The following is a 12,428-nucleotide window of genomic DNA, read 5'->3' as shown; positions in this document are numbered from 1 at the left end:
TCTATTCAATCATGGTCATGTCAACATCTTCATTTTTTGCCCTCTGAAAAATATTCTGTTCTTCATTAGGTCTGGGTATGTTGTCCTGGTAAAACTTCAACACTTTGTCTATTTTTTTAAGTCACATGTTGTGTCAATTCCCAAACCCTATTCTTTGGTAATATGCCTCACAGACATACCTAATCAAGCTTCTACACTAACTCTGTTTTCTGTGCTACTAAAAATGATAGATGCTTTCATTTCTTATCTTCAATTTTCTGGACATTTTTACAGGACAATTGAACTCAAGTGGACAAAATGACAACACAAAGAAGGCAATACAGTATCAGTGAACAGCAAAGATGTATGTGACTAAGAGTGTTGAACAACTAATGCCTAATGTCAGCAGAGGTCAGGTTTTGCTGTGAAACTTACAAATAGTTTGGATTTTCACAGCTTTTCAAATTCCATGTAAGAGATTTTGGACATAATATATTTTTATTTTTATTTTATTTTTATTTTTTTATTTTTTATTTTTATTTATTTATGATAGTCACACACACAGAGAGAGAGAGAGAGAGGCAGAGACATAGGCAGAGGGAGAAGCAGGCTCCATGCACCGGGAGCCCGACATGGGACTTGATCCCGGGTCTCCAGGATCGCACCCTGGGCCAAAGGCAGGCGCTAAACCTCTGCGCCACCCAGGGTTCCCGACATAATATATTTTTAATCTGTCTCCTATTGATGAATACCTAGAGTGTTTAAAATATTTTAAAATTACAAACAATGTTGGACTGAATAACCTAGTACAAACATCATTTCACATTTGGGCACAAATATATTTTTAAGATAAAATACTAGAAATGAAACTTCTGGGTCAAAGGAAATATGCACTGTAATTTTCCTAGCTATGCCAAACTACCCTCCACAAAGGATTACCAATCTATACTCCTACTCCATCCATACCTTTATAAACACAATGTTTTAGCAAAATGTTTTCTTTTAAAAAAAATGTTTTCTTTTATTATTTATTTTGAAATAATTTCAAATTTACAGAAATATTTCAAGAATAGTAGAGTGATCTTTTCTTAATGTTGAAGCATTCAAAGTAAGTATGTGACTTGATGCCCCATCACTCCTTAATACTGTAGTCTACACTTTTGGCAAACAAGGAAACTGTTCTACATACTCACTATACAACCATCAAAGTAAGGAAATTAATCTTGATATATTATTATCATCTACTACAGATTCTATTCAAGTTTCACCAATTGTTCCAATAATGTACCTTATAGCAAACATATTTTATACAAGATCATATGTTGTATTTAATTTGTCCTGCCTCTTTAGTCTTCATCATTTTGGAAAAATTCCTCCGTCTTCCCTGGACATTCATGACCTTGACACTTTGCAGATTAAACTAGTTATTTTGTAAGTATATCTTTCAATCTGGGTATGCCTGGTGTTTCCTGAAGTTCTTATAGCTTCCTAAGTGGTGATATATAATTTTGACTTGACTCATTTCTGATGGTCTTAAACTGTGATTATTTGATTAAAACGATGTCTGCCAAGTTTCTCTATTGTAAAGTTACATACTATCCCTTTATGATTGACAAGTATTTTGTGGAAAGATACTTTGAGTCAATGTAAATATCCCTCATCAAATGTTCATCCACTAGTTTTAGTATCCATTGGTGTTTTCTGGGCTGAATTAAATATTATTATATGGTCAACTCCAAAGTTGTTTCCTTGTGACCCTTAGTAATCCCTTCTTCCTTTTCACCATAGCTTGCCCCAGCTCCCATTCCCAGGAGACTACTGATCTTCTTTCTGTCACTATAGTGTGCATTTTCCAGAATTTTATATAAATGGAATAACACAATATGCAGTTTTCATTTGGTCTGACTTCTTTCACTTAGCAATAATTATTTTGAGATTCATCCATGTTGTAGTGTGTATCACTAGTTCATTCCTTTTCATAACTGAGTAGTATTCCACTGTATGGTTAAAATCACACTTTTTTTTTTGTCCTTTCACTTATGGATGGATATTTGGATTGTTTCCAGTTGTTGGATATTAAAAACAAAGCTGCTATGAACATTCATGTTGAAGAATTCATACAGATTACTTTAGAGTACTACCTAGGAGTGCAATGCAGATTGTATTTATAGGTATCCATTTAACTTTTTAAAAAATTATAAAATGTTTTTTCAAAGTGGTTTTGCCACTTATGTTCCTACCTGTAGTGTCTGAAAACTCCACTTGCTCCACATCCTTGCCAGTCCTTGTAGCTTTTTAAATTTAACCTTTTTCTTATTGTGATTTTACTGTATTTACCTAAGAACTAACAATATTGAACATTTTTTTCATGTGTTTATTTTCCATCAGAATATCTTCTTTGGTGGAGTTATCTCTTCATATCTTTGCTCATTTAAAAAAAAGAGTTCTTCTTCTTCTTATTGAGTTTTGAGAACTCTTTACATATTCTGGATGCTAATCCTTTAGGAGATAATGTGATTTGCAAATATTTCTCCCAGTCTGTGGCTTGTCTTCATTTTTTAAAACATTTATTTATTCATAACAGAGAGAGAGAGAGAGAGGCAGAGACACAGGCAGAGGAAGAAGCAGGCTCCATGCAGGGAGCCTGATGTGGGACTCGATCCCAGGTCTCCAGGATCAGGCCCTGGGCTGAAGGCGGTGCTAAACCACTGAGCCACCCAGGCTGCCCTTGTCTTCATTTCTTTTTTTTTTTTTTAAAGCTTTATTTTTTTTGTTTTATATTTTTTTTAATTTTTTTTTTAAATTTTTATTTATTTATGATAGTCACAGAGAGAGAGAGAGTGGCAGAGACACAGGCAGAGGGAGAAGCAGGCTCCATGCGCCGGGAGCCCGACGTGGGATTCGATCCCGGGTCTCCAGGATCGCGCCCTGGGCCAAAGGCAGGCGCCAAACCGCTGCGCCACCCAGGGATCCCTTGTCTTCATTTCAATAGAGACTTCATAAAGCAAAAGTTATTAATTTTGGTAAGTCCAATTTACCAACTTTTTCTTTTAAAAAGGGTTGTGCTTTTATTGTTGTATCCCCAAAATCTTTGCTTAACAAAAAATAAAAATTATTTTTCCAATGTTTTCTTCTAAAAGTCGTATAGTTTTGGTTTTTACATCTAAAAGCTTGATGTAAAACTTCTTGATCCATTATAAGACAATTTTTGTATCTATTGTAACATTTGTTGAGAAGACTATCCTTTTTTCTCAATGGAATTGGCTTTGCTGTTTATTAAAATAAACTGACCAAATATGCATGAGTCTAATTTGGGACTATTCTTTCTCACTGATTTGTCTATCTTAATACAAATAATTCCACATTGAATATTATGCTTTATAATAAGTCTTGAAATCAGATAGTGTTAGGTTTGCTACTTTTTCTCCTTCTGCAAAATTGTTTTTGGCTACTCTAGGTCCTCTGAATTTTCATACAAATTTTAGAATCAGATAATATCTATCTCAAAGGCTTTTTGGAATTTTGATTGGAATTGCATTGAATCTATACATCACTTTGTAGAAAATCAACATTTAATAATATTGAGTCTTCTAATCTATAGGTGCAGTATGTCTTTCCATTTATTTTATTTTTTTGTCTTTCCATTATTTAGGTCTTCTTTCATTTCTCTCTGTTTTGTGATTTTCATTGTATAAGTTTTGAACACTTTTTGTTGAGTTTATTCTCAAGTATTTCATATTTTCTTATACTATTATAATAGTATTGAATATTTTTAAAATTTCAATTTCTAATTGTTCATTGCTGGTACACTGATTTCTGTATACCGATTTTGTATCCTGCAACTTTGCTAAACTCATTATTAATTTTATTAGCTTCTTGTAAATTTCATAGGATTTCCTACATAGATGAGCATGTCATCTGAGAATAGACAGTTTTACTTCCTTTTTTTTTTTTTTTTTTTTAAATTTTATTTATTTATGATAGGCACACAGTGAGAGAGAGAGAGGCAGAGACACAGGCAGAGGGAGAAGCAGGCTCCATGCACTGGGAGCCTGACGTGGGATTCGATCCTGGGTCTCCAGGATCGCGCCCTGGGCCAAAGGCAGGCGCTAAACCGCTGCGCCACACAGGGATCCCAGTTTTACTTCCTTTTTAAGATTTTATTTTTAAGGGGGATCCCTGGGTGGCTCAGCGGTTTAGTGCTTGCCTTCGGCCCAGGGAGTGACCCTGGAGTCCCGGGATCGAGTCCCATGTCAGGCTTCCTGCATGGAGCCTGGTTCTCCCTCTACCTGTGTCTCTGCCTCTCTCTCTCTCTCTCATGAATAAATAAATATAATCTTAAAAAAAAAAGATTTTATTTTTAAGTAATCTCTACATCCAGTGTGGGGCTTGAATTCACACCCTGAGATCAAGAATCATATGCTCCACCAACCAAGCCAGCTAGGCATCGCTACTTCTTCCTTCCTAATTTGGATATCTTTTATTATTTTTTTTATTGTTTTATTCTAACAGAACCACCAGTATGATGCTGAATGAAGAGCTGAAGGCAAACATCTTTGCCTTGTTCCCGATGTTAGAAAGAAAGGATTCAATCTTTTACTATTAAATATAAGAGTAGCTGTATCTTAGATATCCTTTATCAAGTTGAGGAAGTTTATTTCTTTTCCTAGTTTGTTAAGAGTTTTTAATGTTCTTATTAGGAATTCATGTTAGATTTTATTAAATGTTTTCTCTGGATTATTAAAATGATGAAATAACCCATGGGTTTTCTCTTTTATTCTATTAGTATGGTGAATCACAGTGATTGATTTTTGAGTGTTAAACTAACCTTACATTTGGCATAAACCCTACTTTGTCATGTTTTATCTTTTTAACATATACTATTGGATCAAATCTGTTAACATTTTAATTAAGAAATTTTGCATCTATGCTCATAAGAATATTAGTTTATAGTGGCTTTTTAATTTTTATTTATTTTTAAAATATTTTATTTATTTATTCATGAGAGACACAGAGAGAGAGAGAAGCAGAGACCTAGGCAGAGGGAGAAGCAGGCTCCAAGCAGGGAGCCTGATGTGGGACTCGATCTCGGATACCAGGATCCCACCCTGAGCCAAAGGCAGACACTCAGTTGCTGAGCCACCCAAGTGTCCCTGTAGTGTGCTTTTTTTTTTTTTTTAAGATTTTTATTTATTTATTTATTTATTTATTTATTTATTTATTTATTTATTTATTTATTTATTTATTCATGACAGAGCGAGAGGGAGAGAGAGGCAGAGGGAGAGAGAGGCAGAGGGAGAAGCAGGCTCCGTGCAGGGAGCCCGATGTGGGACTCGATTTCGGGTCTCCACGATCACACCCAAGGCCGAAGGTGGTGCCAAACCGCTGGGCCCCCGGGGCTGCCCTGTTTTGTTTTGTTTTAAGATTTATTTATTTATTTATGATAGACATAGAGAGAGAGGCAGAGACACAGGAGGAGGGAGAAGCAGGCTCCACGCCAGGAGCCCAACATGGGACTCGATCCCAGGACTCCAGGATCGCACCCTGGGCCAAAGGCAGGCGCTAAACTGTTGAGCCACCGAGGGATCCCGTGTTTTTCTTTTTTTTTTTATCTTTTTAAATAATGATTTTTGACTGGTTTTATTATCAGAGTAATGTTGGCTTCATAGATCAAGCTGGGAAATATTTCCTCCTTTCCAATTTTCTGGAAGAGTTTGTATAGAATTGTTACACGTTTTCCTTAAATATTTGGTAGAAGTTACCAGTGAAGCCATGTAGGCCTGGATTTTTCTTTGTGGAAAGGTTTTTAACTACAAATTCAATTTTTTGATGTTCATTTTTTTTTAAAGATTTTATTTATCCATTCAAGAGAAACACAGAGAGAAGCAGAGACATAGGCAGAGGGAGAAGCAGGCTCCCTGCGGGGAGCCCAATGTGGGATTCAATCCGAGGACCCCTGGATCAGGACCTGAGCTAAAGGCAGACGCTCCATCACTGAGCCACCCAGGAGCCCTCTGATGTTCATTTCTATTTATTATTTTTATTGTGATAAAATATACATAAAATTCACCATTCTATTTAAACATACAATTCAATGACATTAAATTCATTTCACAATGCTATGCAGCTATGGCCACTATACATTTCCAGAACTTTTCATAATCCCAAACAGAAACTCTATGGTTCATTAAATAATAACTAACTTCCTCAGGCTCAGTATTCTACTTTCTTTTCTTTTTTTTTTTTTTTTTTAATTTCTCCTCTATGTTGCTTTCTGCCTCTTTGAATTTATATTAACTGCAGCCACTTTACTCTGCCAGCTTAAGCTTACTCTTTAGTAGGGTTGCACTTTTTCCTTTTATGATTAAGAAGTGCTTTGTAGAGAGATACGTTGAGACTACATAAATATCCCTTTCCTAATAAAATGTTTGCCCGTTAGTTTAGCATTTATTGATGTTTCTTTCCTGTGGCCATTCTACGTACCTCATATAAGCAGAATCATAGAATATTTATCCTTTTGTTGTTTATTTCATTTAGCATGTTTTTAAGGCCCATCCATGTTGTAGCAGGTATCAGAACTGCATTCTTTTTTATAGCTAAATTAATAATCCACTGAATGCATAGATCACATTTTATCTGTTTATCTATTGAAAGATACATTTCCAATTTTTTGCTATTGTGAATAATCCTGTTATCAACATTGATGTAACAAGTATCGGAGTCCAAGATTTTTTTTAAGATTATTTATTTATTTATTTATTTGGAGAGAGAGACTATAAGCAGGAGGAGCAGGAGAAGGAGAAGCAGACTCCCACTGAGCAGGGAACCTGATGAGGGGCTAGATCCCAGGCGCTTAACACACGGAGTCAGTTGCCCCATGAATCCAAGTTTTTAATTCTTTTGGGTATATTCCGAACTCATCCTTATTTATTCTTGAATGAGTTTTGGTAGTTTGTATTTTTCAAGGAATTAGACCACCCTGTTTATATTATTTAATTTATTTACAAAATTGTTCACAAAATTCCTTTGTTATAATTTTTATGTCTTTAGAATTTGTTGTGATATCACCTTTCTCATTCTTGGGATTGGTGATTTTCATCTTTCTTTTTTTCTTCATCAATCTGGAAAGAGATTTCAATTTTTTCTTTTCAAACAAACAGGGTTTGGTTTCATGGATTTTATCTACTGTTTTTCTACATTCTATTTATTGATTTATGCTATGATTTTTATCATTTCCTTTCTTCTGCTTACTTTTAGTTTCATTTGATCTTCTTTTACTGGTTTCTGATTAAGGTGGGAACTCAGATCACTGATTTGAAACCATTCTTCTTCTCAGATATAGGCATTTAGTGCAAAAATTTCCTTCTATGTAAAGCTTTAGACGTATTCCAAAAGCTTTGATATGCTTTTCTTTCATTTTCCTTCAGTTTAAATATATTCTAATCCTCTTTTTCCCCCCTTTGTCTAGTGAGTTATGTGGAAGTGTGTCATTTAATTCCCCCAAATTTGGTGGATCTTCCAGTTATCTTTTTATTGTTGATTTTTAATTCAATTGAGGTTGTCTGAAAAAGTTTATTTCACCTTTTTTTTAAAAGACTTTATTTATTTATTTATTAATGGGGGGGGGGGGCGGCGGCAGAGACACAGGCAGAGGGAGAAGCAGGCCCCATTCAGGGATCCCAATGCGGGACTCGATCCTGGGACTCCAGGATCATGCCCCGAGCCGAAGGCAGATGCCCAACCGCTGAGCCACTCAGGCGTCCCTCACCTTTGTTTTTGAAAGATATTTTAAAATTCTAGGTTGACAGTTTATGAAAAGTACTGAAGAATTTTCTCTACTTTTTTTCTGGTTTATACTGCTTCTGGTGAGAAACCTACTATCATATTTAATCTTCTGTAATTTTGTATATAATATGTGTTTTTTCTCTTTTTTACTCTTTTAAGTAACATTTTCTCTTTTAAGACTGGTTTTAAACAACTTGATTATGATGTGCTTTGGTACGGTTTTCTTCGTGTTTCTAGTGCTCGAGGTTAACTGAACATCTTGGATGTGTAGTCATCCTATACTGCTGGGAATCTGATACTCCATGCCATGCCACTAACACCCTCTTCCCAAGCCCCTACATGGATGCCTATTGTCAAATTTATTGATTTTTGCCTATAAGATTGGTGAAAAATGTTATCTCAGGGTAATTTTAATTTGTATTTTTCAAGGGAGTTCAGATATTTAATTGTTCAAAAGTTACTTATCTTCTGTGAACTGATCATATTCGTTGTTCAATTTTTGTGTTGGTGTATTCATCATTTTCACATTGATTTATCTGTATCTTTTACCTTTTCCATAAATACCTTTTCCATATATTTTAGGGGCAATAAGATATAACATAAAATTAATTTTAATAAAAAATACCTTAAAATATCTAGTTTTCTGGTATCAGAAAAATGCTCATAATTCATGCTAGCTAGTATTTCATTATAGCTTCTTAGGGGCTTATTTTCATTCTTTTTGTGGTGAAACCTATCTAGCTAATAGGGAAGTATGTGAGTTTGAAAACCTGAGAGTCACTCTGGGTTGCCTCTTCTGGAAATATCACAAACTTTCATATCTGTAAAGAGATTTACAGCTCTAAGTCATGACTTCACTGGACTTCCAGTGGCCCTGGAGAGGCTGATAGGATCACTGACAATGAATCCCATTTTATAGATTTTGAACCTGAGGCTTGCAAAGATGAAGTGACTGTTTCATATGGAAGGTTAGATTTAGAAATTACCTTAAAGATGATTTCATTTTATGTACTAAGCAACCCACAATTAGTGACAAAAGCAAAATTCTGCCTTGGGCCTGGGTGCTCATTTTAATGAGAGCAGTCAAAGTGAGGATCCCTATCACTCTAAGTAGTCAAGAATAGCTTTTCTTCTTCAGGAGACTGCAGACCAAGCCCCTAGCAGGCCATGACTGGGCCAACATAGTGGGGGTGCTGGAGCCTAAGGTCTATCTATGCTCACCTTTGGCAGCAGTCAGCATGGTGGAGGCCAGTTCACATTGCTGTGATTCCAAGTGTCCAAGCGTGAACCAGCGAGGGTAACGGCTGGGCACCACAGACACCATATGGTGAGGGTGAGAAGTGTCGCCTGTAGAAGTTGAGTTTTCTAGAACAGGTAACCTAGAAGACCCAGGGAGAGTCATCAGCCACCATCCAGACTCCTGACATTGAGCCACCTTAGAGAAGTTTGCTCTTTGCTGGGGAGGAACTGGGCAGGAAAGGATTAACTAAGAACTTTAAAGGCTGTTTTTTTATTTGTTTGTTTTTTTTAATGTAGGCTCCATACTCAGGATGGAGCCCAACACAGGGCTTGAATTGATGACCCTGAGATCAAGATCTGAGCTGAGATCAAGAGTTGGACACCTAACTGACTAAGCCACCCAGGCACTCTGAGCTTTAAGGGTTTTAAAACCTAGAGTACTATATTGTATGTAAGGTGAGTGCCTTGGCACTTGCAGAACTCAAGCTGAATACTCCTTACTGCAAATAGATTTGAAAGGCATTCAAAAGCCCTATGATTACTTTTTAAAGTATAAGAAATATATGCCAAGGAAGCCTTAGCAATCCCCTTCTGGTTGAAGTGAAGAACTCTCTTAGCCTTCTGATCTAACTAAAATTCTTCTTCTGTATAGTCTGCTGCATCCTAGAGGTCTACCTGCCTGATCCAAAGACCCCATTCTATTTTTTTGGAAACTGGATGCCTATAGCTCATTGTTCTCAAGTCCTGGTATAGAAATAATTATTTTTATTTCCTCCAGATGCATCTGGTGACTTATGCCTGGGAACCATGACTCATTTGAACTACAGAAGGGCTCAAACCTATTCTCAAGCTGCCTATTGGGCCCCAGAACAAAGATACTCAGGTCTTGGGTGCTCCATATCTATTAAAAACCCAGGGGCTTCCTCAGATGACCCACCAAGAATACAACCAGGGAGCCAAGTGAGTTACCAGCAAGGTATTCCAGATAGGAATCCTCGATCAGTATGAATATGCCTGAGCATATTAGGGTAGGCTTGATCCAATATTGTCAGGTCTAATAGAACAGACAAAGACGGAAAGAGAAGAAAGTGAGATAAAGAAAAAGAGCAAGGGAGACTTGCTTTGATGGAGGCAACTGGCCTGGGAAAGGGCTACCTACCTCATGGCACGTAAGGCTAGCTTATAGGACAGGTCTGGATCATGAGGCAGCAGAGCTGAGAACAAATACTTGGCAAAGGTATGCATGGGAACACTCTCTCGGTGAATGACTTCTCCTAGACCACTGAAGGGGCCTCCTGCAGGAAGAACATAGGACAGCCAGTTATTTATCTACATGCTTCTATTTGCCAAGCTGGACTTAAACTGTAGGATCCTGCACATGTTTGCTAGCCAGGGGAACTTGAACTACACTTTAATGTAAAAAACGATTCTGTACAGTGCTCTGTTAGAGAAGGGAACCCAGAGTTACAGGCCTAAGGTGCTGTGACAAAAGCCCTTCTCTACTTACCTTCCAGTAGTAAGATGCACTGTTTCTGCAGTGTTTGTACTAGCTCATCATCCAGCTGCAGCTCCTGAAGTCGACTCAGGAGCTGCTCCTCATTACGGCACACCTTGTCCTGTGCGTAGAGGCCTTCAGGCATCACCCTCTGTTGACCCATCCCCATCAGAGCAACTTCCAGGGCCAATGACAGGTAGGACTCATGGCTGTTTGGGCAGCCTGTAGCCACAGGTACATGCTGGTACACAGGGGGTCTGCTTTCATTCATATCTGAGGGCAACAGGGGACCAGATTCTTTAGGTCAGCTCTGTGGATTCTTGTACTCCTCTCTCCCTCCCACTTTGGAAATACAGTTAGGTCAGCAGATATCACAGGGAAGCTGAGTCAGAACCTCAGAGCAGTAAGGAAAATATCCTGAAAAAAGATTATACAGAGCCACAAAGATTTCTAATTCTTTCCCAATATGTGAACTGGCTAGACCAGTTAGGGAAGAAGTAGATCTTATATTAATCTTTTGCTAACACATTATCTAATACCATACTTATCTGGTTTTATGTCTGTTTCCCTAAAGTATGAGCACCTTGCCGTATGCATCTCCAGGGCCTGGTATATGAAAGAAGCTAAGTGTACGTCATTGGTGAATAAATTCCAAGTGCGATCTCAGGTTTTCAAGATGTAAGTGTCACTGTGCAGATGAAACAGACCAAAGGTGATGACTTCCTTTCAGGGGATTAGAGGGACAATAAGGGCAGCTCTAGCTTAGACTGGGGCCACCCCTTGTATCTCTACCCAGAGAAATCCAAATCCATCCAGTTAAGCTATTACTTCTGTAACATTTGCAACTTCTATGTTATTATTACTTTATATGTTCCACCTCTGGGCTCAGAGTTTCAGAAAAAGAGCACAGGTTTTAAGTATTACAGGAGTTTAAAGTCTTGGTTTCTTTTCTTTCCCCTCTACTCATCTGGTAATTATTTATGGAAGACTATTAAAGGAAAGGTATTGCATTTAAGTGCTGGGATCACAAAATAAGTAAGTTATAATTTCTACTTTCAAGGAGCTGAAGTCTAGTAAGATAATTACTTATAAATAAATTGTAATGCAGTGGGCTAAATACTCTAATAGATGTAGGTATATAATATGGTGGTGGCAAAAGGAGAGAAGAGCCAATTCTGTCTCTAGTCCTTGCTACATTCAGACTACTAAGTCTCTTCCCTTCTAGTTCTCATTGGTAAAATTAGAATATAACCATCATGAGGAAGAAAGTTCAAAGGACACATGAGAGTCTTATGCAATTGCAAGGGTTACACACACTCTTCTTGTTGGAAGTTCTCTTCCACTTCAAGACTGCTCTGATACTTGGCCTCTGCCTCCTGAAATCCCTGTTGCTCCTCTTATTCCCTTTGGATCATACTTTTCAGGCATTCATAGTATGGAAGTAAGAGGAGCAAAGGAAGGCTGGCAAGGTAAAATGGACAGGGCCAGTTCACAGGGTGGCAAAGAGATGAAGCCTAAGGAAACCTCTAAGGTGAGGTTGGATAAGAGGAAAAAGGCTTCAGTAAATGTAGAACAGAGTCTGGTAGGGAAGGGAGGCCAGACTAGGCCAAGGCCAGTTCTAGTTCTCCTCAGGCTGACCCCTATACCTGACACTTCCAGATAGCCATCATCATTCAGACGGCAGGCCTCAGTCAAAGTGAGAAACAGGCAGCCAATGGGATCCAGGGGGTGGCCCACCCAGCCTTCCAGGTTTGTGATGGTTGTGGTTCCTCTCTGTAACAGTTCTGGAAATAAACGGATCCAGATTTTAGAAAATGATAAAGTCACATTTCTCTCTGTCCCTGCCTGGGTCTCCTCACTAGTCTCTTTTAGGCATTGGCCTTGCAACTTAAAAATCTTCCCGGATTGTCTTGCCTTGGATTCATAGGAC

At 37.7% G+C, this 12,428-nt stretch overlaps 1 protein-coding gene across 1 annotated transcript in view; it reads right to left on the bottom strand.

Annotated features, from left to right (window-relative positions):
• Positions 1-12,428, bottom strand: part of ZSWIM5 (zinc finger SWIM-type containing 5) — a 202,866-nt gene that overhangs the window by 19,838 nt on the left and 170,600 nt on the right. Inside the window, exons 8-11 of the mRNA XM_038558248.1 lie at positions 12,145-12,282; positions 10,511-10,771; positions 10,163-10,298; positions 8,986-9,143 (exon numbers count right to left, since the gene is read on the bottom strand). Coding sequence (XP_038414176.1) covers positions 8,986-9,143; positions 10,163-10,298; positions 10,511-10,771; positions 12,145-12,282 — 693 coding nt within the window. The remainder of the gene's footprint in view (positions 1-8,985; positions 9,144-10,162; positions 10,299-10,510; positions 10,772-12,144; positions 12,283-12,428) is intronic.

The sequence above is a fragment of the Canis lupus genome, chromosome 15 (assembly GCF_011100685.1).
Source record: "Canis lupus familiaris isolate Mischka breed German Shepherd chromosome 15, alternate assembly UU_Cfam_GSD_1.0, whole genome shotgun sequence".
Classification (NCBI taxonomy): Eukaryota; Metazoa; Chordata; class Mammalia; order Carnivora; family Canidae; genus Canis; species Canis lupus.
Note: the sequence above shows the minus strand (reverse complement) of the source record. Positions and strands in the feature narration are given on the sequence as shown.